This window comes from Asterias amurensis, chromosome 5, assembly GCF_032118995.1.
Source record: "Asterias amurensis chromosome 5, ASM3211899v1".
Classification (NCBI taxonomy): Eukaryota; Metazoa; Echinodermata; class Asteroidea; order Forcipulatida; family Asteriidae; genus Asterias; species Asterias amurensis.
The window spans coordinates 26,451,807-26,475,997 of record NC_092652.1 but is presented as its reverse complement, the minus strand read 5'-3'; the positions used below and the strand labels follow the sequence as shown (position 1 = coordinate 26,475,997).

Sequence of the window (24,191 nt, the reverse complement as noted above, 5' to 3'; positions counted from 1 at the left end):
CCAAACCGCACGTCATGTGTGATAGTTTCAAGTACTTGTCACGAAAAGAGACTAGTTTCTTGCCTTGCGTTAATGACATAATGAATTATTCATGACCTAGTTGTCTTCATTAATAAAGGTGAACCCATTGATATATTCAAGAATGCCGTTTTGTAAAACAAAAGGAGACACGCTTACGCCTCTACTCATTAAGACGTTATCAACTGTTTCCTACCCCGGGCCTACAGGGAAGTGCGTAATAACACCATTTGTAAATATCTCAAGACCAAACAAGAGGAATTTGGGGGTTGAGGGGCTGTGTGACTGCGAAGGCCTGGGGGTAGACGGGGGCCAGGATAGAGTGGTAGGCACTGAGGAGGGACGCTCTGGTTCCACGGAGGGTTTAAACACACCATCAGAATGTGAGGAATGGGAACCATGCTTCCTCGCTTTTCAATCGTCATTCATATAGATTTACCCACACGTTTTGTGTGTCTCCTGTTTTCAAAACGAACTCCCTTATTTTTGCTGCCGACAGTGACATCCTTCCATAAGTCAATCTGAGCCCGTCTTTGATTGCAGCAAACTGCTAACAAACACAGATCGTTGATTGAGACTAACTTAAACACCCTGATTGTATTACCATGTTTATTAGTATAAAAACCTAGGAATGATTCCGAAAAATATTAAGAGTCATTCAGATGTACTACTTTTTCTTTCCAGAAATTGTATTTTTGAAATGAAAGGAACTGTGTTTTTCCCTATGGCGAAATATGATACTTTTCTCTTAATTCGAAACACTCTTTTGAGCCTGTGCTGCTGACTTACCAAAAATAACCTGTTTTCGCGCGGACCCCTTTCGGTACCAACTTGGGTCTCATCCATTAACTTGTTTCTGCTCTCATTTGAACCATAAGATTTTGAAACTTCTTAGGGAAATGTATAGAAAAGTAAAATAACACAGCAAGTCTCTGTGGCGCAATCGGTTAGCGCGTTCGGCTGTTAACCGAAAGGTTGGTGGTTCAAATCCACCCAGGGACGGAGTAATATTTTGAATTATCATTGTTTGGTATTGATCAAGCTTTAAGAGCAGTTTTTAGGAGAAATATACAGGAAAAATCTAGCTACACAGCAGGTCTCTGTGGCGCAGTCGGCCAGCGCGTTCGGCTGTTAACCGAAAGGTTGGTGGTTCAAATCCACCCAGGGACGGAGTAATATTTTAAATTATCATTGTTTGGTATTGATCAAACTTTAAGAGCAGTTTTTAGGGGAAATTTACGGGGAAAAATCTAGCTACACAGCAGGTCTCTGTGGCGCAATCGGTCAGCGCGTTCGGCTGTTAACCGAAAGGTTGGTGGTTCAAATCCACCCAGGGACGGGATAATATTTTGAACTTTTATTGCTTAATAATTCTCAATCTTTACAAGCACCTTTTGTGGGAAAGTTACAGAAAATATTAGCCAAACAGCAAGTCTCTGTGGCGCAATCGGTTAGCGCGTTCGGCTGTTAACCGAAAGGTTGGTGGTTCAAATCCACCCAGGGACGGGATAATATTTTGAACTTTTATTGCTTAATAATTCTCAATCTTTACAAGCAGCTTTTGTGGGAAAGTTACAGAAAATATTAGCCAAACAGCAAGTCTCTGTGGCGCAATCGGTTAGCGCGTTCGGCTGTTAACCGAAAGGTTGGTGGTTCAAATCCACCCAGGGACGGAGTAATATTTTGAATTATTATTGTTTGGTATTGATCAAACCTTGAGAGCAGTTTTTAGGGGAAATTTACGGGGAAAAATCTAGCTACACAGCAGGTCTCTGTGGCGCAATCGGTCAGCGCGTTCGGCTGTTAACCGAAAGGTTGGTGGTTCAAATCCATCCAGGGACGAAGACTTATTTTGAACTTTATTATTGTTTGATACTAATAAAGTTTTTCGAGCGGCATAAATTGTAAAAGTTAAACAAAAAATAGCAACCAACACACCAAGTCTCTGTGGCGCAATCGGTTAGCGCGTTCGGCTGTTAACCGAAAGGTTGGTGGTTCAAATCCACCCAGGGACGCAATAATATTTTGAACTTTTATTGTTTAATATTTCTCAATCTTTACAAGCAGCTTTTGTTGGAAAGTTACAGAAAATATTAGCCAAACAGCAAGTCTCTGTGGCGCAATCGGTTAGCACGTTCGGCTGTTAACCGAAAGGTTGGTGGGTCAAGTTCACACCCAGGGACGTAACAATATTTTGTTTGAAGCAAGTTCTTTTACCTTTGCACAAAGGCCTGTATTTTGAATAAGTTATTCAATTATATAAAAAGATCATGTTTAGTTTTAATAACTGAAAACAAACGTACTCATCACGGGGTTATAAAAAAAGCAAGTTACAAAGGAAATAAGAAAGATATGGCCTCAGGTAACCGATGACACATGCTTTTGTCGTTAATTTTAATTTGTTTGTAAGTGTCTGACTTTGATTAATACTCATTAAAGTTTAGACACCTCATGCAATTAGGGTTAACTTTAATTCTCGCGCGTGTGATTCCGTTCCAGACATGTCCTTAAGATGTGAAAGAAGTTAAATTTGCTCATTTATCATTAAGGCGAAGTAATAAAAAAACAAAATTTATCGTCTGTGGTTGTGTCTGACTCAAGGAAAGCGAAGAATCTGAGTTAAACCTGTTCAATCATCAACTTACTTTTAAAACGACCCTGGATGCAAAGTAAAACTCGACTCTGATTTAATTTACAAAATACTCTGAAAGACTGTGGTGTTCAAAAGTGTCAAAAGGACGAACAATTTCGCTGATTTTAGCAAGTGATTATAGAAGATGCCCTCAGACTCATACAAAATGGCCACTGCTTTGTAAACAGTTACTAAATTGAGAACACAGAATTAACTGTTGCATACTGCTTACCAAACAAAATGACCTATGGTATAAATGCAAACAAATAGTTAATTGCCTGACGTTTCGACACTAGCTAAAAGGTATACATAACCATGTTCGTATGTGTTGTGTTGTCTTTCTATTTACGAGAAAGACTCTGCTTGGGTCGAAACGTCAGGCCTTCAACATTTGTGTGCAGTTATGGACTTGTTAAAGAAGAGCAAAGAGTGTTCTTGGAAAGGCTTTCAAAAACAGCTCTTGCAAACCCGTAAACATAAGTAAAAACCAACAACAGATAAACAAACAAACCCCCAAAATCGAATAAAGCCCGATGCGTTTTTCGGGTTATTGTTAACGGGGTCTCTGGAGTTTATTTTCCCGAAAGTTCGATACAATCTGACCAAAAACGAAACGACCTTTGGATGAGGAAACGTAAATGAATAAATCTTGCTACTTGTAAATCATTCCTAATTTGAACTCATGGACATATAAGGAACAAGGGTTTCCTCTCTGAATCGAACCCATGGATGCGTATTTCCGAGCTCAGTTGACCTTCCCTTTGTGTGTATGACGCATATCCTGTCATCCGTTTAAACAAGAAACACAAAAGCACAGGTAACAAATTAGGACTCCTAGAAAAATCCATTCTGGTAAAATGACCGTTTTAGGAAAACCCAGGGTCCACTTTAGCTTGCGGGTATAATTATTGTTTTTTTTATGTCGCGCAAAATCTTCCGTTAACACCATGTTGGAAATTATTAAACTCTGCCAACAGTGGCTTTGTTACTAAATTGACGTATTCCTCAATAAGTTGAATATTTTGGGAAATGACTCTCCCACCCACACCGGGATTCAAAAGTACCTCAATATTATTATTTGTTTGAACTCCCTCAACCCCCCCACCCCCACCCCCCCCCCAAAAAAAAAGAAACAAAAAACCCAAAACCAAACCAAAAAAACAAAAACCAAAAAAGCAACCTGAAACCCCAAACAACAACCCCAAAACAAAATAAATAACCATAACCATTTGAGTCATGGGTTGAACTTTTCCAAACATTGCACACGTGAATTGACTATCAATATAATATGTAAAGCTTAATATTCAATTCTTTGAGTCGACGATCAAATCTCTTTAGATTCTGTTATTGACTAATGAAGACCCAATTTCAAGTATTGTCTGAAGTATTCAGCTGTGCCATCACAATAAGTCTCTGTGGCGCAATCGGTTAGCGCGTTCGGCTGTTAACCGAAAGGTTGGTGGTTCAAATCCACCCAGGGACGGACAAATACTTTGAACTTTTATTGTTTGCTGTTAATCAAGTTTTCGAGCAGCAAAAAATAATGGAAAAGTTATACAAAAATTGACAAAGACAGTAAGTCTCTGTGGCGCAATCGGTTAGCGCGTTCGGCTGTTAACCGAAAGGTTGGTGGTTCAAATCCACCCAGGGACGGACAAATACTTTGAACTTTTATTGTTTGCTGTTAATCAAGTTTTCGAGCAGCAAAAAATAATGTAAAAGTTATACAAAATACTAACAACCACAATAAGTCTCTGTGGCGCAATCGGTTAGCGCGTTCGGCTGTTAACCGAAAGGTTGGTGGTTCAAATCCACCCAGGGACGGAAAAATCATTTTGAACTATAGTGGTTTGATATTAATCAAGTTTTCGAGGGGCAAAAGTATAAGATTAATACAAACAATAGTAGCTAAGTCTCTGTGGCGCAATCGGTTAGCGCGTTCGGCTGTTAACCGAAAGGTTGGTGGTTCAAATCCACCCAGGGACGGACAAATACTTTGAACTTTTATTGTTTGCTGTTAATCAAGTTTTCGAGCAGCAAAAAATAATGGAAAAGTTATACAAAAATTGACAAAGACAGTAAGTCTCTGTGGCGCAATCGGTTAGCGCGTTCGGCTGTTAACCGAAAGGTTGGTGGTTCAAATCCACCCAGGGACGGACAAATACTTTGAACTTTTATTGTTTGCTGTTAATCAAGTTTTCGAGCAGCAAAAAATAATGTAAAAGTTATACAAAATACTAACAACCACAATAAGTCTCTGTGGCGCAATCGGTTAGCGCGTTCGGCTGTTAACCGAAAGGTTGGTGGTTCAAATCCACCCAGGGACGGAAAAATCATTTTGAACTATAGTGGTTTGATATTAATCAAGTTTTCGAGGGGCAAAAGTATAAGATTAATACAAACAATAGTAGCTAAGTCTCTGTGGCGCAATCGGTTAGCGCGTTCGGCTGTTAACCGAAAGGTTGGTGGTTCAAATCCACCCAGGGACGGACAAATATTTTGAACTTTTATTGTTTGCTGTTAATCAAGTTTTCAAGCAGCAAAAGTTAATGTAAAAATTATACATAAACTGACAAACACAATAAGTCTCTGTGGCGCAATCGGTTAGCGCGTTCGGCTGTTAACCGAAAGGTTGGTGGTTCAAATCCACCCAGGGACGGACAAATATTTTTAACTTTTATTGTTTGCTGTTAATCAAGTTTTCGAGCAGCTAAAAATAATGTAAAAGTTATACAAAAATTAACAAAGACAGTAAGTCTCTGTGGCGCAATCGGTTAGCGCGTTCGGCTGTTAACCGAAAGGTTGGTGGTTCAAATCCACCCAGGGACGAACAAATATTTTGAACTTTCATTGTTTGCTGTTAATCAAGTTTTCGAGCAGCAAAAAATCATGTAAAAGTTATACAAAAATTAACAAACATATTAAGTCTCTGTGGCGCAATCGGTTAGCGCGTTCGGCTGTTAACCGAAAGGTTGGTGGTTCAAATCCACCCAGGGACGGAAAAAATATTTTGAACTTTTATTGTTTGCTGTAAATCAAGTTTTCGAGCAGCAAAAAATAATGTAAAAGTTATACGAAAATTGACAAACACAGCAAGTCTCTGTGGCGCAATCGGTTAGCGCGTTCGGCTGTTAACTGAAAGGTTGGTGGTTCTGCCCATCGAAATATATTAATCAAGATGTCGAGGGGGGAAAAGTATAAACTTAATACAAACAGTAGAAGCAGCAAGTCTCTGTGGCGCAATCGGTTAGCGCGTTCGGCTGTTAACCGAAAGGTTGGTGGTTCAAATCCACCCAGGGACGGACAAATATTTTTAACTTTTATTGTTTGCTGTTAATCAAGTTTTCGAGCAGCTACAAAATAATGTAAACGTTATACAAAAATTAACAAAGACAGTAAGTCTCTGGGCGCAATCGGTTAGCGCGTTCGGCTGTTAACCGAAAGGTTGGTGGTTCAAATCCACCCAGGGACGGACAAATATTTTTAACTTTTATTGTTTGCTGTTAATCAAGTTTTCGAGCAGCAAAAAATCATGTAAAAGTTATACGAAAATTGACAAACACAGCAAGTCTCTGTGGCGCAATCGGTTAGCGCGTTCGGCTGTTAACCGAAAGGTTGGTGGTTCAAATCCACCCAGGGACGGAAAAATATTTTGAACTTTTATTGTTTGCTGTATATCAAGTTTTCGAGCAGCAAAAAATAATATAAAAGTTATACGAAAGTTAACAAACACAGCAAGTCTCTGTGGCGCAATCGGTTAGCGCGTTCGGCTGTTAACTGAAAGGTTGGTGGTTCTGCCCATCGAAATATATTAATCAAGATGTCGAGGGGGGAAAAGTATAAAATTAATACAAACAGTAGAAGCAGCAAGTCTCTGTGGCGCAATCGGTTAGCGCGTTCGGCTGTTAACCGAAAGGTTGGTGGTTCAAATCCACCCAGGGACGGTAATATCATTTTGAATTTGAATTATGAATTTAAGTGGTTCTTTATTGTGAAAGAAGGAAATACCACGAACAAGAAAACAGACAAGTGTTATCGAAAACAATAGTTGTTACGTAATACTGGGGCCTTCCGTATGTTGACAAAATTTCTGCGAATTTTATCGAAATACGGAAGACCAACTAAAATGGTAAAACGAAACAAATCCATACAGCAGCTACATCTATTTACACATCAGTGAATTAACTAATCAAACAGTCGAATAAATTGTTTTGTTTATATTTGGTGGTTGAACTTAAAGGGCATGCATACCATTGTTACAATTGAAAAAAACAAATGTTTACATTTTTAATTTGCACATGAGAGTAGCAATATTTTTTCTTGAAATGAAAAAGCTTTTGAGAAATGAGTACAGCAATAGCTGAAGTTTCGATCTCGAGGGTTCAAAAGTAAAATTCGATATTTACAAACAATGACTTTATAAATTACTGACTGAATCAATCCGCCATGTCTCAAAAGCATCTGCTGTAAATGACAGATTTGATTTTCAATACCTTTATGAATTGTTTAAATAGATACCATTAATGTCTACTAATGTTGACTCTCAGTTTTGGGTACTTTTTCTTGTTCTGGGTACAATATTTGTCATATTGTGATATCAATCGTTGCTCCTTTTCCCAAGAGAGATGCCTTCTCTGTTTGGAATGTTTCGTTTCTGTAAAATCAACCATTCCAGTGGTCATTGTAACGTTTTGGTTTTCTTCGCGACGGTGACGTATAGCTTGGAAAGTCTCCGGACCCCCCCCCCTTTAAAATATAAAAGAAAACTGAAGTTGAAATGTCACTGCACCTTTTTTTTGTCATTCAACATTTCAGATGATTTTACAAAATTACACCTGAGTTTTCTCCAGAAGCTGAACTCAAACACATATCATGACCAACGTTTCTATGGTGACACGCAAACATCCCAGGATTATATTTCAATCGTGGGAAAATTCCATCTCTTCTTGACAATGATTGTGTTGATTTTAGATCCTGTTTGTCAACAACTTTCAAATTACACAGAGAAATAAAAATCGGATGGGAATTTCCCTCATGCGCATTGGATGATTCGAAGTAGGCATTTTTATGCAAATTCATTTAAGCGATGCACACATTTTTAATATCAATGTTTTTTTGCAAACTAGTTTTTGTATGTTTGTGTCAATAACTTTGTTTAAATGGATTGATGATAATTCATCGATCATTGGTGAGTTCATAAGTCTGAAAATGAACGCTTTGATAAGTGATATCATTTTCAAGATACCAATGATGTTACATGCAGTAGAGGTTGATATTGGACAAAGTTATTGACAAAATGTATCCAAAAGGTAGTTTGCAAAGACATGTATTGGAAACTGAATTTGCGCTTCACTAACATTCGCTGGTGTATTATAGATCTATCAGGAATCATCCATTGAACACGAGGGAAGTTCCCGCCTGATTTCGTACCGTTTGTTCTGTTATTATTTTAAAAGTTCTTGACGTGCAGGATCTAAAATGGTGGCATTCACTCTGCAAAATGAATGCCTATATATAACCAATATCGATGTGCAAAGTACGCCATTAACTGTACAATTCTATGTGAATGTACAATTTGATGTGTAAAGTATAATAATAGACATTCACTGCCTCTATAGACCGTTTGGATAGTGTCCAATGTCAATTACTGTCATTGAAGTTACTTTTCTTGCATACACCCACCGGGGTGTGTCATGCACTGTGAAATCGCTTCGACTAATCACGGGACATGCATGTGACTGTTAGACAACTCTTTATAATAATCTCTACTTTGCCCCTCCTTCAAAGAACACATTGTTCTATTTTGCTTCTTTGATTTTAAATTTGTATTTCGTAATAATTATTACTATTGTTTGTTTACTTAGAAAACATTTCCCATGGAAACTAACACCCCTTTTCCCGCCACCGTTGCACCCGTTGTGGCGATAACTCGTTCAGTAGGCCTACCGCAGCCAGTCATATCAGCCCGGGTTCATTTGGTGGTCAACAATTTACGTTTAGAGAAACTTATTTCTATAAAAACTTTGTTAGCTATGAAAGCCTAAATATAGCACTGTTTTTAAAACAATGCATAGCAATAATAATTTGACAGAATTCAAATTATCAGGCTGGTGTTAACTTGACGCGTCACACATTTCCGTGACTTAGTTTGGTTTTAAAACGTTGCCATGTTCATTCTGTAAAACACGAAATTATAAACGAGAAAAATAATGACAAACATTTTGTTAACAAAGGTGTTTAAGTTACACATGGTAAAGTTTCTCGAATTGGTTGAACGTGTAGCAATTGAGACTTAAATTGGTATAAAGTAACACTGTGCTGTTTTATCATTAACACTTGTAAGCTAAGTTTCTATATCAAAAAAGGGAGCTTGAAGTTTTCCGTAGTCAACAAGTTTTGTGGTCAACCAAAGGACCAAAAAACGAAAGTTTAGGAATAATGTCTTGTTACTAAACTGTTTGTTGACATCAAAGACACGGAACGATAGGTCTTAAGAATGCAATTGAGAGAAAACTGTAATATAGTTCAAAGACTGTTAGTCCACAATTGTATGGTCACCCAACCCTCGGACCTTCACCCCCCCCCCCACAAGCACACTGATTGTCATGTATAATTACGTAAATCCATCAAAACAACAGTGCAATGTAAAATACAAAAGGTATGGATAAACAAAAACACATGACGAGACCGGATTTTAGAACCCGCCGCGTGCTACTGACGTGTCTTCACTTGTCCATACATGGTTTGTGCGCTTTATGTACAATTGAATTGCTTCCTCCTCATCAATAACGCATAATAGACTGTGCAAGTCTCGCGCGCACCGGAGCGAGAAAACACGACAACTGAAGAACTTTATTTTTTTATGAATCAAATCTTTGCTTTAATTTATTCTTAATGCTGAATCTGAACAACAAAAATACCCTATAGAGCTTGTTTAAATTAGTTTTAGCTTTTTAAACAAACACACAATTATCGGTTAAAGTCTATGTATGGACAAAAGTAAAACTCTGGGACAAGGATGTTTGTTTGATCTTAAATTTTTTGAAACCCCTTTTGTAAATCTACGCCCGAATGTGAAACTGCTAAAAGCTGGTTTATACGCGGACGCACGATGGTCGCAAGGGCGTTAGATAAACGCGTGACGCAGTTTAAAGAGGAAGCCGACGCCTAAACGACTAATGAAAAAGCTTTTCACCCCGCGCGACCAAAACAAGCGTCTGCGTAAGTTTCGTGATCGGAGATGGGCAGAAATTCTTAATTTTTACCAAGTAACCTGACCTGAGGTCAAGTTTAAATATCGGTTTTTCTTCGTTATTATGTTGACTTTATTTTTACTTTTATATATGATGTTAATTAGTATTACATTTTTAACAACATGTGTCATTTTTATGGTCATAAACTACATTAAACTAAAGTAATGGACAAAACAAAATCTCCCCAACGTAAAACTCCATAAGGTTGGGACCACAATGGTCCCGGAAGTTCAAATCCGCGCGAGACTTGCACAGTCTATAGAGATAGATATCACAAGGGTTTTGACACTATAACGTCTGACTCAGTTACACTTAAAGGCACTGGACACTATAAGTAATTACTCAAAATAATTGTTAGCATAAAAACTTACTTGGTGTTACGAGCGATGGAGAGCTAGTGACGGCTCCATCTGAAGTAGTAGTTTTCGAGAAAGGTAACTTCTCACTCAAAGAATAAAACCCTTTAGGCCTGAAGCATGTTATTAATATTAGTCAGCTGAAAGCACACAAATTGTGTGCAACAAGGGTGTTTTTCTTTCATCAATCTCTTATAACTTCGATGATTTTATGAGTCCAAATTTTCACAGATTGTTATTATGCATGGGATACACCAAGTGAGATTACTGACAACATTACCAATGGTCTCCTTGCCTTAATTAATACGATAAATTGGGAAGTAGAAACCTGACTACTCAGAATGACTGTTATGATTTCACTTTCTAATGCGTAGGGTGCAAATTTTAGGCTCGGTGTGTGTTTGAATGTTGTGACGTCTTGAAATAATTGTCCAAGATCGGTTGTTTTCCCTGTTCACAGAATTCCAAAGGGTGTCCCACGAGTGACATCAACAATTGGTAAGACACAATAATTGGTAAGACACTACTCTACTGCAAAGGTCGTGAGTTCGAATCACACCCTAGTAGTACGCCGGTGATTTCTTTTCACAGACCTCACTGTCTAAAGCCAAAATTTATAATATTATTTGTTTCTGTTTAAATTTTTGTTAAAAATCAATTAAGAGCAATTTCTTTCGGAAGAATTGTGACTTTCGTGCCTGGATTTTTGGGATGGGATGATGAAGTGGGGAAGGGGGGTATTTCAGGCTTTGATTTGTTCACAAGATAAGGAGCCTTTTCCCAAAGCTAATCTCTTGAGGTTTGGAAATGTCTTTACCTGTGGGTATAGTTTGGGATTGAAAGAGCGTAGACTGTCCCTTCTAGATTTTCCTTCACAAAATAAAGACAAAATTATTAAAATTTACGTCAAAAAGTCGTTGTCATTTTATTTAAAAAGAAACTGCGCTACTTCTGAAAATATTTATTTGCACCCTTTATATTATACCACTATAAATCCGAGTCCCAACCAAAGGCAAGTATGAACAGCGCCCCCGACGTTGAAAGCCTGTGACACACAGCTTCTCCGTAATTCTCTCCAGTATACGTTTTACACGTTGGCAAAAAGTTTACGTTGGTGCGCGGAGTACGTGTTAAAACAACAAGCCTTTTTTGTTTGGGACCAGTGAATATAAATCAACATGGATGCTCCCGTATTGGTAAGAAAAATCGTAGTGGTTTTATTTACGAGAATTAGACTAGTTGTGGCTGTAATTCTGTTTTATTACTTGATGATGGGTTGAATTAAAGAGCGATATTATTGGGATGATTTTAAGGTGTTCATTATGTTACTGTGACGAGGTATTCAGTTGAACTAGTGCGTCAATTTTGCTTGCCCAGTTTTCGGACATTACAATTTACGTGTGTTGTTCGCTCCTGACCGAAGCGAATGGGCAGTTTCTGTGATTTTGTGAAGGGTTACAGAAATGTTAAGATTAAGATTAAAAGATTAAAAATAATTAGTGTCATGATAAAAAAAGAAAGTTGAAATCACGTGTCAAAAAGGTTGTGTTTCCAATAATTAGAAATTCTAATAGAAATAGAATGCTTGTGCTGACTAAGTTTAGTTAGTTGCGATTCCTATTGCATTTTTGTTTGCCAAAATCATTGAAATGTCGTTATTCATAGCTAAAATCATCCTTGCCGTATGTCGTTGGTTGAGAAGGACGCTTGAATTGAACGCAATGCAATCTGTGTATTTTTCTGTGGCGTAATTGGGTAGCAAGTTCTTTATACTTCGCTCGTTAGGAAATGCGCCCACAGATGTTTCTGTCGATTAGCGCTGGTCGTTATAAGCCCGCGGTAACACTCATGGAACCTTTGAAGAAAACTAGTTGTAACTCCTTCTGTTCCTTGCTCTATGGCCTATGTGACATTTTATTGCAACTGTCTAAAAAAGCAAGTGTTACCAGAATGCTTAAAAAAAACAAAAAAAAATCTTAAAAGTTGAAAAAAACACTACAGCAAATAATGTGTTGAGTTCCAGAAAACATAAGCTCAGAAATGTTGTTTGGAAAAGACAAAAGTAAAAAAATAACAAAAACCCAAAACCCAACCCGAAAATCTTGGATGTTTAGACTTGGGTCATAATCTATAATTTGGACCCTGATTTGACCCCGATTTGACCCCTGTCTTATTTCCAGTTTTCCTACCTGTAATTTCCTAAACCACTTACAATATGGAAGTAGGAAAAACCCCAAACCATTACTTTGGCTTGTTCAGATTTACTCTCATTACAGATGAGCTTTCCAAGTTCACTGACATAAAGTAATAAACTGTCGGTATCAGATGACTCCTCACCACAAGACGAACTACAAGATTCGATCAGGAAAATGTGTCCTCTAAAATGTGTCTGTGCAGACAAAATAATATTTGACAGACGATGATTAGTATCCTAGGAGACCTATAAATGTCTCCCTTCATAAATATGCTACAACTTAAAAGAGATTTATTGCGTAAACCAGTTTGGTCTCTCTGAAATTGCCCATGGATGAAGTTTCAAAATTATTTATTAGCAGGAAAGCCAAAGGCGTTTTTTTCACCATCGGACACACATCTAGAAATGGAATTGCGTTTCATTCTATGAGTTGTAGACACAACTTCTTGACTGATCAGCTGTTTTTTTGTATTTTTTTCCTTAAAATTTTTGCGATAGAAAAGTGAAAAACTTGTTGCAAAGTGTTCTTTTTTCAGGCAAGAAAACACATTTTGAAATATGGACAAGTGCAAAAGCTGACTGACTGACCAGTGAAATGAAAACCTAACCTGCCATGCTGGACGTCATTGAAAAATAACGGGCCAACCTGACCTCTCAGGCACTGCCTCCCTGGTCTTGGCTATGGTCACCTTTAGAGATAATCTATAATATACTTTTAATTTGAAATTGAAGTGTCCTTGTTAGGAATCGTGGTTTATCCTTTATGGGAAGGACTTTCAGGCCAACAATGTGTCTTGCTTTTACGTACGCATTTACAGTCTCACACACCAAGACAGCAGTTGTTATATTGCTGTGGGTTAAAAAGATGACACTTCATCAAATGAATAATGACATCAAGTGCAACCAAAACCTCCCCGAAGTGTTTATAATTTTTGAATTATTAATTGTTTGATTACCTGTGAAGGTAAGAATTGAAATTAATTTACACCTCTGTGGATTTTCATTTCCCATAACTTCCCTTCGGGGCAATTTAGAAGATCCCAGGGCGGGGTCGTTCACAGCTCTGTCGACCCCATGGGTCACAATGTCTGTCATTGGATAATGGGGCCTAGGCGTGACAAATTTGTATTATTACTGTAAATTAATTGACCACCTGAGATTTGTCACCTTAAAGGTGTCTTGTGTCAATTGATAACAAACACAAGTCCACTATGGTCATTTTGTTTATTGACGGAAACGGAAGTAGCGTTGCGATTTGTGAATCTGGAGTGGTGATTTGCTCAGTCTAGCTGGGTTGTTTCAGCCCTGGACTTTCATCCTGGAGAGGGCAAGGCAATTGCTTTCGTGGGCACTGGAAGACCCTTAAGTTTATGTAATACTTATTTGGCAATGACTAGGGCAACAGATCTGTAATTCCAGGCCTGAAGTTTTGTTTATTGAACATGTTCAACAAATTAGTTTGGTTCGTTCAACCAAGGACTTGTCCTTTTCTCTATGGCTTAACAAAGACAAATTTAGTGGGGTTTGAATCAACGACCTTCGGATCAACGTGCCGGCGCTCTACCAACTTGAGCTATCTAGCCTTACATGTTTGCGGTGTCCCTATTTTGTTAACATCTTTACTCAACAAATTTTGAACAGATATATAATATTAATGATAATAATAGTAATGACAATTTTTTTTTACTTTCTAAAACACTGGATACAATTTGTGTTATTAATTAGCTTCTGTTTCCTGCAATGGACAGAAACAAAGTAATCAAAGGGAAGACCCAAATTAAAGTTTATCGAATTAAGTTGTGATTTTTTATTTTGTTTCATTACAGCCAGCAAGTTTGTATACAGTTAAAGCTATTGCTATTCTGGACAACGATGGGGAGAGAATTGTTTCCAAGGTAAAGTACTGAACATTAATCCAAAACACATGGTGTTACCTCAAACCAAATATACATGGATACCTCACCATGCAATGCCTCAAATCCCATAATCCAAAACTCACTAACACCATAGAAACATTGTTCCTAAGCAGACTCATTAAATATATATTTGTCCATTTATTACTCGGGCCAGTTTTATGAATCACCACGCGCCTCAAGGAAGACCCAAATTATTCTTGTTAGCATAAAAACTTACTTGTTAAAAGAGCTTTGGAGAGCTGTTGATAGTTTAAAATATTGTGAGAAATGGCTCCCTCTGAAGTAACATGGTTTTTGAGAAAGATGTATTTTCTTACTCGAATATTAAAAAGCTTCAGGCCTTTTATCTGAAAGCACACAAATTTGTGCAACAAGGGTGTTTTTTCTTTCATTATTTTCTTGCAACTTCGACGACAAATTGAGTAAAATTATGCATGTTGGGATACACCTACATGTAGTAAGAATACTGGTCTTTGAGAATTAACAAAGGCGTCCAGTGCCTCTAAATAACCTTAACCGCAGGTGTAGGGTACAGGTCAAAAGTTGAGTGAGGAAGCTTTGGGCATATTCCTCGCATGTGAGTTTCTACAGACGGTACGTGTTATTTTATAGCAACACTCATTATTCAATGACCGCTTGCCTATCTACTGTTATGTGCGCAGTACTACTTCTCCACCTGTCATGTCTCAAGAAAGATGGTACAATCTTTGAATTTGTATTGGTCAGTTAACATGGGCGGGGCATTCGGATCTGTCAATTAAGTTTTTTTTGTTTTCGATGGGGGGAGAAAGGGGGTGGAGGTATGCCATTCTTCATCCAGAATGTAAAGTGTCAGAACTGATGGTTGTTTACCCCTTTGTCCTCGGAAAGAGTCAAAAGAGGTCTCGGGGGAGGCATTCTAGATAATGCAGCAGGCACGAAAGGGGATGTAACCTCATGGGTAAGGTGCGAGGCTTCACACGAAAAGGAAATTTAGTTAACGTAGTGAGGTTTCGGGGGGGGGGGGGATGGTTTGGGATGATGACGAGGCTATTGGTGTTCGGCCCCCTCCATCCGATTTGCAAAACGGAGCTGTCATTTTCACGGTCTGCAGATAATGATTAATGGGTCTAGGCATGGTACCATGTAGTAGGGACCTGGTGTAGGAACAATCGTAATCCGAAACGGAAGAGAAAATATCAACAAAAAAGAGTAAAATGTCGCAAGAAAGTTTGATATTACAAAGCTTTCACTGTATGAATTATTACAGAATTGTTCCTGTTTTGACAAATAAGTCTCAAGTCAAAACAGTCTTAGTTAAAGATGAAGGATAAGGAATGTCAAGTTTGCAGATGCTTTTCTTCCAGCTTTGTAAGAGTTTTTCAAGTCAGTCTTGCTGTAAGATAAAGCACTCCTTTATAGAACTGAAGCTGTACTAAGCCTTTGATGGTCATTCTGTCAAGGAGAATGGACTCTAAAGTGGAGATTTGTAAATAGAATGTACAAGCCGAATTTCGTATACATGTATGTTAACAAACGACGGTTGGTCACATTTTATAAATATTTTACAACATACATGTATAGAGGCATTGTTGAGTGCTTGCAACATTATCAAATTACAACGTCAGTTTGCTCAGCTAACAATAAATTGAATACTAAAGTAATTCTTCTAAGCTGGAAAAAGTTTTTGTAAATTGAAAGATAACATATATTCAGCTAGCCAATATTTTGTTGCACTTCATCCTATCTTTCAGTTTGGAACTGCAGTAATTTTCAAGTTGAACTATTGTATAATGAAAATACACTCAACTGTAGATTATGTTACGAATCTACACTTAGTGTAGATTTGTAACGAATCTACAGTTAAGTGTAGATTCGTAAAAATAATCTACACTTTCAACAATAGAGTGACGTCGCAGAAATAGTTTAATCTTAATATATACAGGACAACACGGTCAAATGAAAGAAACAGGGTGAATAAGCAGGGTACCAGTCCCAGATGGTACATGTCACATTTATTATTTGGCTGGTAACTTTATTCTAGGATGCTAATTTGTTTGCTTGGTTGGTAGATATTTCTTTTAACTAAGAGATTTGCGGAAATCTCGATTTAAGTAGTATTGGTTATGAAAGTAATCTGTGGTTAACGACACAACGTTTCGATCAGTGTGCTTTGATTCTCTTCAGGATGTTTCTTTAAGAGCAAAATCAATTGACAGTTCAGTTTAGTTATTTTGAGCAGGAAGGAAAAACACATTTTCTGTGACCCATTTTTGCCAATCTTGATTTACAATACCATAATAAAACTATTAAAAAGCCTTTTCCATATTCGATGACTAATTCAATGACAAACGGAAACTTAACTTGCGAAACTATTACAAATTGTGTTCTCCATTTCGATGAAAAGTTATCGCATTTCTTGAGGACAAGTCCCAAGATGAAACGGAGAAGAAGGAACAGATCAAGTTAGTCATAACGGCTTTCTGATTTAATAAAAGTTGCTGAGGGGGTCCTAGGCCAAAAAAAACGTGCCACCATCTTGAAAAGATCCAGACAAGGCAAGTTAAAATGATTGACTTCCTTGCGGAGCGGCGTGGTATTCAGATTGATTTGATATTTAATTAAGAACAGCTTGTGTTGGACTGCGATTTATCACAGAGAGAAATCTTCAGGGGCATCGTTTTACATGCGTCGGAGCAGCTACCATGTGCTGCTAATTTCCAAAACCATTCATTTATTTATTTCGACCTGGACGATAGGGTTCCTCAGATAAATTCATTTTGTATTTTTTTCTTGAAGATATGAACATAAAGCAGACTGTGAGATGTGCTTTTTTTAATCTTTTAGGCTCTTTTTGTGTACCCATTATAAAGGATAATATCCCTAGGACTAAGTATAAAAGTTTGACATTCTTTACTATCTTGCCACAATTCAAAAGCACACAGTCTTTATGTGTCCATTCAGGAAAGCACCAGCTATTCATGAGGCAGTGCTTTGTTATTGGTAATGCAATAAAGTTTGTATGGTTAGTTGGCAAGACCAATCCACATTTTCCACAAATTCTGCCAATTGGAGAATAAAAAGTATTATCAGTCGTTTGAATACCACCTTTGCCACAGTAGGTTGAAGCATCAGTATCTGCCTCATTTTGGTCTAAGTTCTCCGACTTCCAAGTTTTTGGTCTACAAGGTTCAAATTCTGAACTGCAACTTACGCATTTGATTTGAGTCTACTTACAATACAAGTGCGAACCCTGTAGAAACTTAATTAGGACTTTGATAGGCAGGATATGGCACATTACATGATAAACTGTAGTCATACATGTCCCGTACTTTTACATAAAATTTGTCATGATCAGTCAAAAACAAATGCAACACTCAAAGCAGATGTGTCTTTATGCTGGATCATTTTTTCTCTACTGGGCATGAAAACAACCTGTTGGACACAAGTGTGTTTCATTGTCATGCTCGCTGAGTCGTTGAGGAAGAAATCAAGTTGAACTTTGAGGCGTTAAAGCACTTTTATTTTGGTAAGATGAGGAACGGTGCAGCTGGTGCAAACAGATGGTGTTTCAATTTTGAATAATCTGAGAACATTAGAAAACATGGTGTATTTTATTAGAAAGGAAAGCATTGGTTACAACCATGGCCAAATTTCAGTATGTGGTTAAGGACAAGATTTTGCTAAGCATGGAAAAAAACCTGCTAAGCAGAAACAGATTACCAGCCAAAATGCCATTAAGTTTACATTGTTGCGACCAATGACCAGCTATTTTTACATGTATTACTTGTAGTTAGCAAAACAAGTGTTGTGAGCAAAATCTTCTGCTTAAAGGCAGTGGACACTATTGGTAATTACTCAAAATAATTATCAGCATAAAACCTTACTTGGTAACGAGTCATGAGGAGCTGTTGATAGTATAGAACATTGTGAGAAACGGCTCCCTCTGAAGTGATATAGTTTTCGAGAAAGAAGTAATTTTCCACGATTTTGATTTCGAGACCTTAAGTTTAGAAATTGAGGTCTCGAAATCAAGCATATAAAAGCACACAACCTCGTGTGTCAAGGGCGTTTTTTCTTTCATCATTATCTCGCAACTTCAACGACCAATTGAGCTCAAATTTTCACAGGTTTGTCATTTTATGCATATGTTGATATACACCAAGTGAGAAGACTTGTCTTTGACTATTACCAATTGTGTCCAGTGTCTTTAACACATTTAAGGCCGATTAGCTGTAAATATTGCTTATCACAACTTCATTTTTGAACCAGTCTAAGGTAATGTAACGTTATACGTTTGTAGCCTGTGTTAAAAAAAAAAAAAGTGCGGCACCAAGAAAGGTTTACAAACATTTTTTCATGAAGATTTGGAAAGTCAGTGGGCTTGTGTATTTGCCCCCTGACCAGTGGTATGAAGTGTCAAAGGTGAATGTAAGGGGTCAGTGTAAACTTTCAAAGTACTGGTAGGCTTGAAAACTTTTTTCTGGAACAGTTGGTTAAAAGGGATTTGGGGGGGGGGGGGAGGGGGGGTTGAAATGGCTAAGTGACAGCGTGATAACAATGGCTTGACAGCATCTCTTCTGCTCCACAATCCAATAAAACTTTCTGACATTGTCATTCTTCATTTACAAAGCCTTCATTGTTTGGTTCTGCTGCCTGACTCTGCCTTGGGGCAGAACCCTCTTGAATCCCGGCACGCTATCTTCCATCCTGCATAAGAGTTACGGGAAGACAGAAGAGAGAGAGACAAAAAAATGTTGCGTGCCAAATTGACGTTGGAGCCGATTCGATGGTTGTGACAATGAAGTGGATGATTCACGCGTGGAGAAAACAATAGCTGCCCGGTGCGGAATCTGGAATCAATTTAAAACAAAGTAGCTTTTCCTGTCAGGGGTCCCTTGTGTCTAGAGCTACTAGGGATTAGTGACATGGCCTAGACAGGGGGTGCGGAACGGGTGATTGAAGATGAAATGAGAACAAAATCTCTGTGGTTTTGTTTTCTCTTTTATAGCATATTGAGTAACGGATTATATTGTTGAAGGTCGAGGACAGCTTTAGTGAAAACAGGATTTCAAAATTAGTTTTTCTAAACACGATGATAAAAGTTGTGTACACACAAATTTTTGCTGTAGGATTAGGATGTAGATGAAAGGCAAGATAAAAAAACATCAGCAAATTAAGCCTAGATATTAAACAAGGTCAAAGGTCACTGGAAATGAGGTTTTCTTGTGCTCCGACTCATAGTGACCTTCATGATGTAGGCCCCCCATCGCTCCCTACAGGTGTGTTGAAAATCATAAAATTATAATTTTTGAGAAACCCTGTAATTTTTTTATGAGGATGCACTACTCATTGAGAGATAAAGCAATAGTTAATATCATATTTTGTTCATTTTACCAAAGCTCACTGTCTTAAATTGATTGTTTTTGTTTGTTATGCGATATCAGCTAACATTACAAGGTCGGACAGCCACTTTAAGGTGAGGGCTTCACTTAACTGATTTGGGCGGTTGGCCAAAAACAACTGCCACCACGTTGTCACATACTCTTGGGGCTGAAACAGGGTTAACCCCTTCAAAGCCCTTAGGATGTAGGCATGGGTATCATCCACTAGAAACTTGGCTGGTAGAGCAGAATGCACTACCTCCCAAACTTTTTTCAAAGTGTCACACCAAAGCTTTGGTTCGTCCATGCCATTCCACAAAACATTTTACCAACTATTTTTGTCTGTATTTTTTCTTTCATCTGCAGTATTATGACGACACGTACCCAACAGCCAAGGAGCAGAAGGTTTTTGAAAAGAACCTTTTCAGCAAGACACATCGAGCAAATGGTGAGATGCCACAAAACGAACAGCTCATCAAGCACTGTATACTTGTTGCTTTCCAAACCTGTGACTCCCACACTATAGAGCAGGGCCCAATTTCATGGCTGTGCTTGTTAATTAATTCTTATACTCTGGGTTGTTATTGTATAGCGCATTATTATCACAACCCTAGGGGCCCATCAAAGCGCTCAATATTCGTTTTGTACAAGTGATGTGGAGCTACGTTTTGAAATTAAAGAGCTATTCATACATGTATATGGCACCATGTAATGGTATACAAGGTGCTATGGTGCTATATGCTGCCAATCAAACCAGGAACACTAGGGCAAATTCATTCTCTTTATGATCGCACTGGTTTCTTAAATGTGCATTACACAACTCACTGGACGCCCCATCCATAGGACGCAGCATAAATGGTAGTGTCTTGCTTAAAGACAGTGGACACTTTTGGTCTTCTCACTTGCTGTATCTCATCATATGCATGAAATAACAAACCTGTGAAAATTTCAGCTCAATCGGTCATCGAAGTAATAATGAAAGAAAAAACACCATTGTCACTTGAAGTTGTGTGATTTCTTATGCTTGATTTCGAGACCTCAAATTCTAAACTTGAGGTCTCGAAATCAAATTGGAGGAAAATTACTTCTTTCTCGAAAACTACATCAATTCAGAGGGAGCCGTTTCTCACAATGTTTTATACTATCAACGTCTCCCCATTACTTACATTATTTCCAAGTAAGGTTTTATGCAAAACAATTATTTTGAGCAATTACCAATAGTGTCCACTGCCTTTAAGGACACAAGTGTCACAACTGGGACTCGAAACCCACCCTCCGCTGATCTGAAACACCAGAGCTTGAGTCCGGTGTTGTTATCCGATCAGATTGTAATTGCTCCTTTATCTCCCTTGCAATCATAACATCAAGTAGACTGTCTGCGGTACCTACATGTATTGCTAATTGCTGGACTTGAAGGGTCCTCTCTGGATTTCAAAAAGTGCATTATTATTTGGAATTAGTACTAATATTTGCCTAGCAAGTACCTTGATATATGCTCTTGGCAAACCTTACTCTTGGCAGCTCAACAGAATTAGGTTGTGAGAGAGCATGGTGCAATTCTACAAGTTCACTTTAAGTTTCTCTGAGTTTTTTCAGATGAGAAAGTCAAAGTTATCGTGCGTATGTTCCGTGCAGCTTTAATCGCAGCCCACAAGTGTGAATGTTTTTTTTTTCAATTGATACAAATAAAACAAATCTCATGGTCACCTGAGGATGAGGAATAAGTGATTGCGAGAAAGCTTTTTCCTCTCCCTCGAGATCACGAAGCGTGAAGTTCAACACGAAGCGTGAGCCGTCTGATTAATACCCTGGTTCATACAGTAGGCTGTTCCCAAGATTGCATGATACATATAATTGAATTATAAGCTCACTTTTTTTCACTTCACATTCGGTCGTTCATGTTTCCTTCCTGGCTAGGCTTGGCCTCAACCCTTTCTTTTGACCTGTAGTGTTAGAACACCCGCCCCTACCCCACCCAGCTTAGTATATAGTTTTGTAGCAGGTGGGTCATAAGACATTCCATTGTCACTCAAGTAATGCCAGGAGACTAGATCATAAGCATCCTAGTTGTGAGAGTTCCTCGCTGTAAGAACACAGCGTAAATAAAAACCCGAGGTCGCAATGCCAAGGCCGCCCCCTCTCCTTTCATTTCTACCGCAGTCTGCTCGGAGCGATTCTTTCTTTTTTACCCTTAGCCCGGTGCCAGGCACTGTGTATCACCGCTGTGCACATTTCGCCGTTAGTGTGTATGCCGGGTTCTCCCGCTCAGCCCAGGAAATTGGCGTAGACAGCACGTGGCTGAATGTAGACTTGAGTGGGGGATGCCACAATATTCAAACAGGAAACCTCGCGTCCCTGTGCAGTAAATGTAGGGGGGGGGGTGAGGTGGATGGAGAGAGGGGGGGGGGGGGCTGTAGAAAATAAAGTGTAGTGGCCAGTTCTGTTGAGAGAGGTTTCAACCACGATAGGGAAATGGGTAACAGCTGGACCTTAGGCCATACCGCCGGATCAATATTTTGCAGAGTCATGGAGTCGGCTTTAACCAAGGCTCTGACGTGGTTCATGCAGACCGTGTGTGTGGACTTCCCCCATGAGCATACATGTAGCAGTGAACTTTGACATCGCAAACGCACAACAAAAAAAAGAAAGCCGCAGTATTTTCTTGCAAGGAAATATAGCTGGTTTGACCAAGATAAAAAGGTAGTCCTATGACTAGGCTGAAAATTGATAACAGTTATCAAGGGTTTCTGAAAACAAACAATAGTTGTGTTACTGTTTTGCCATAATTTGCAAGCTTTTGTGGTTATATACGTACCTCCCATACCCTAGTGCCCCAAATGTTATTACCAATAAAAAGTGGTAGTCACATGAGTTAGGTGTGGCCAGACCGAACTTATCAGAGTAAAACAAATGCAAACCTTGTGGTAACGTCTGTCACTAGTGTGATTATTTTACACATTGACGACATGTTCATGTTAATAAAGTTCAATATCGAGGCTTTCTAACCATGGCAACGCCAAAATAGCTTCAGCATTTTGGGATGTGGACTCATTTTGGAAGATTATTGTCTGAGAGAATGTTTAGCCACAATGGAATAGCTTGGTGGATGATAAGGACTGAGCTTTTTACCCAATTGGGAAAATGCCTTTTACTGGGGTCTTAAATCAGCTGTAGTTTTCCATCTTGACAATTTTCACATTTTTTTTCAACGGGAAATTTCAAAAGTTCTCGTCAAGAATCGGTTTAGATGGAAATTAGGGCTTGACGTCAATGTTGATTATTCCAAGGTTGTAGGGCATTAAAAAAATGTCAAAGAAAGTTATGTCGATCTGATTGGATGAAACAGATCACATGAGGGGGTATTAACGGCTGTTAAAGACTGGTCTTATCAAAATGAGAACAGCACGCATGTTCATAAATTCTCCAGCTGTTGGGTTTATCAGTTGATATAAATAAAACACTGCTTTCTCTAACCTCATTGACTGGTTAAAAACTGAGAGTTGTTGCTTTCTCAGTGGTGAGAAACAAAAACCTTCTCAGACATGTTTCTGACATGTTTTTGTATTTTTCCCCTTTGGTCTTATCTCATTTGTTTTCCTTTGTAGATTGGGTCTTTTGATTTGCCTCTGTTTTAATGATTACAAAATCTGAAGGCTTGGTCCTAGGACTTGGTCCTAGCCCTTGGTGACTACCCTGAGATGGGTTGAACAGCCTTCTTAATAGCTGAAACACCAAAGTGAGGACCCCAGGCAAGGGGGGAAATGATCACAGATTTACCACAACGAGGGGGTTACCAAATGAGGGGTTTAGTGGAAGTGTGCAATCAGAACACTGAAACTTGAGCAAGGGGGTTAAATCCAACGTGTCCATTCAAAATCCAAATTAAAAAGTGTAGTTTCCCTCATGTTGAACCCTTTTAAATGGGTCTGAAAACGATTTTAAAGGCTACCTTCACACCAATTATCCCAGACAGTTGGTTCTTAATAGTCGAGAGCAGATCATGTGGCCATGTTTAAAAGTGTGTAGTATAGACATGATAAAACGTGTTTAGACATGATACGCTTGTTGGTGCGCAATGCGGGTGCAATGTATTACATTCATTTACCTTTCTCAATGTATAATGGATTGACTTGAGAAGGATTCGAACCAGAGACTTCTAGATTAAAGTGCCGGCATTCTACCAACTGAGCTATGTAGCCCTATGTTAGCAATTTCTATTTTGTATGGTTGTATGGCTTCAGTTTCCTTACTGGCACCTCCAACGAACATTTTGACAAAAGAGGGAGAGCGCAAACATGTATGGCTAGATAGCTCAGTTGGTAGAGAGCTAACACGTTTTGATTGATTGTTTTATTTCCAAATATTATAATAAATAAACAAGAAACATACAAGCAAACAGTAATACATAGGTCGATGATTCAAGCCCCTCTCTAGTAAACTTGTCTTTGTTCAACCCAAT

General features: G+C 38.5%; 1 protein-coding gene and 21 non-coding genes across 24 annotated transcripts in view; all 22 read left to right on the top strand.

The window, feature by feature from the left end:
- Window positions 1-946: 946 nt before the first annotated feature.
- Trnan-guu (transfer RNA asparagine (anticodon GUU)) lies at window positions 947-1,020 on the top strand. The gene has a single exon. It is a non-coding gene; the product is annotated as a tRNA-Asn (tRNA).
- A 94-nt stretch (window positions 1,021-1,114) lies between these two features.
- On the top strand, window positions 1,115-1,188 carry Trnan-guu (transfer RNA asparagine (anticodon GUU)). Its single transcript has one exon. It is a non-coding gene; the product is annotated as a tRNA-Asn (tRNA).
- Window positions 1,189-1,283: 95 nt separating this feature from the next.
- Window positions 1,284-1,357, top strand: Trnan-guu (transfer RNA asparagine (anticodon GUU)). The gene has a single exon. It is a non-coding gene; the product is annotated as a tRNA-Asn (tRNA).
- Window positions 1,358-1,450: 93 nt separating this feature from the next.
- Window positions 1,451-1,524, top strand: Trnan-guu (transfer RNA asparagine (anticodon GUU)). Its single transcript has one exon. It is a non-coding gene; the product is annotated as a tRNA-Asn (tRNA).
- Window positions 1,525-1,617: 93 nt separating this feature from the next.
- Trnan-guu (transfer RNA asparagine (anticodon GUU)) lies at window positions 1,618-1,691 on the top strand. Its single transcript has one exon. It is a non-coding gene; the product is annotated as a tRNA-Asn (tRNA).
- A 95-nt stretch (window positions 1,692-1,786) lies between these two features.
- On the top strand, window positions 1,787-1,860 carry Trnan-guu (transfer RNA asparagine (anticodon GUU)). Its single transcript has one exon. It is a non-coding gene; the product is annotated as a tRNA-Asn (tRNA).
- A 99-nt stretch (window positions 1,861-1,959) lies between these two features.
- Trnan-guu (transfer RNA asparagine (anticodon GUU)) lies at window positions 1,960-2,033 on the top strand. Its single transcript has one exon. It is a non-coding gene; the product is annotated as a tRNA-Asn (tRNA).
- A 2,026-nt stretch (window positions 2,034-4,059) lies between these two features.
- On the top strand, window positions 4,060-4,133 carry Trnan-guu (transfer RNA asparagine (anticodon GUU)). The gene has a single exon. It is a non-coding gene; the product is annotated as a tRNA-Asn (tRNA).
- Window positions 4,134-4,229: 96 nt separating this feature from the next.
- Window positions 4,230-4,303, top strand: Trnan-guu (transfer RNA asparagine (anticodon GUU)). The gene has a single exon. It is a non-coding gene; the product is annotated as a tRNA-Asn (tRNA).
- Window positions 4,304-4,400: 97 nt separating this feature from the next.
- On the top strand, window positions 4,401-4,474 carry Trnan-guu (transfer RNA asparagine (anticodon GUU)). The gene has a single exon. It is a non-coding gene; the product is annotated as a tRNA-Asn (tRNA).
- An 88-nt stretch (window positions 4,475-4,562) lies between these two features.
- Trnan-guu (transfer RNA asparagine (anticodon GUU)) lies at window positions 4,563-4,636 on the top strand. Its single transcript has one exon. It is a non-coding gene; the product is annotated as a tRNA-Asn (tRNA).
- Window positions 4,637-4,732: 96 nt separating this feature from the next.
- Window positions 4,733-4,806, top strand: Trnan-guu (transfer RNA asparagine (anticodon GUU)). The gene has a single exon. It is a non-coding gene; the product is annotated as a tRNA-Asn (tRNA).
- Window positions 4,807-4,903: 97 nt separating this feature from the next.
- On the top strand, window positions 4,904-4,977 carry Trnan-guu (transfer RNA asparagine (anticodon GUU)). Its single transcript has one exon. It is a non-coding gene; the product is annotated as a tRNA-Asn (tRNA).
- Window positions 4,978-5,065: 88 nt separating this feature from the next.
- Trnan-guu (transfer RNA asparagine (anticodon GUU)) lies at window positions 5,066-5,139 on the top strand. Its single transcript has one exon. It is a non-coding gene; the product is annotated as a tRNA-Asn (tRNA).
- Window positions 5,140-5,235: 96 nt separating this feature from the next.
- On the top strand, window positions 5,236-5,309 carry Trnan-guu (transfer RNA asparagine (anticodon GUU)). The gene has a single exon. It is a non-coding gene; the product is annotated as a tRNA-Asn (tRNA).
- A 96-nt stretch (window positions 5,310-5,405) lies between these two features.
- Window positions 5,406-5,479, top strand: Trnan-guu (transfer RNA asparagine (anticodon GUU)). Its single transcript has one exon. It is a non-coding gene; the product is annotated as a tRNA-Asn (tRNA).
- Window positions 5,480-5,575: 96 nt separating this feature from the next.
- Window positions 5,576-5,649, top strand: Trnan-guu (transfer RNA asparagine (anticodon GUU)). The gene has a single exon. It is a non-coding gene; the product is annotated as a tRNA-Asn (tRNA).
- A 229-nt stretch (window positions 5,650-5,878) lies between these two features.
- Window positions 5,879-5,952, top strand: Trnan-guu (transfer RNA asparagine (anticodon GUU)). The gene has a single exon. It is a non-coding gene; the product is annotated as a tRNA-Asn (tRNA).
- Window positions 5,953-6,049: 97 nt separating this feature from the next.
- Window positions 6,050-6,122, top strand: Trnan-guu (transfer RNA asparagine (anticodon GUU)). The gene has a single exon. It is a non-coding gene; the product is annotated as a tRNA-Asn (tRNA).
- Window positions 6,123-6,218: 96 nt separating this feature from the next.
- Trnan-guu (transfer RNA asparagine (anticodon GUU)) lies at window positions 6,219-6,292 on the top strand. The gene has a single exon. It is a non-coding gene; the product is annotated as a tRNA-Asn (tRNA).
- A 228-nt stretch (window positions 6,293-6,520) lies between these two features.
- Trnan-guu (transfer RNA asparagine (anticodon GUU)) lies at window positions 6,521-6,594 on the top strand. The gene has a single exon. It is a non-coding gene; the product is annotated as a tRNA-Asn (tRNA).
- Window positions 6,595-11,364: 4,770 nt separating this feature from the next.
- The window catches only part of LOC139937674 (coatomer subunit zeta-1-like), a 63,119-nt gene continuing 50,292 nt past the window's right edge, over window positions 11,365-24,191 (top strand). For all 3 annotated transcript variants that reach the window (XM_071932931.1, XM_071932928.1, XM_071932929.1), the window contains exons 1-3: window positions 11,365-11,455; window positions 14,280-14,348; window positions 20,099-20,180. In XM_071932931.1, coding sequence (XP_071789032.1) covers window positions 11,438-11,455; window positions 14,280-14,348; window positions 20,099-20,180 — 169 coding nt within the window. In that variant the 5' untranslated portion in view covers window positions 11,365-11,437. The remainder of the gene's footprint in view (window positions 11,456-14,279; window positions 14,349-20,098; window positions 20,181-24,191) is intronic.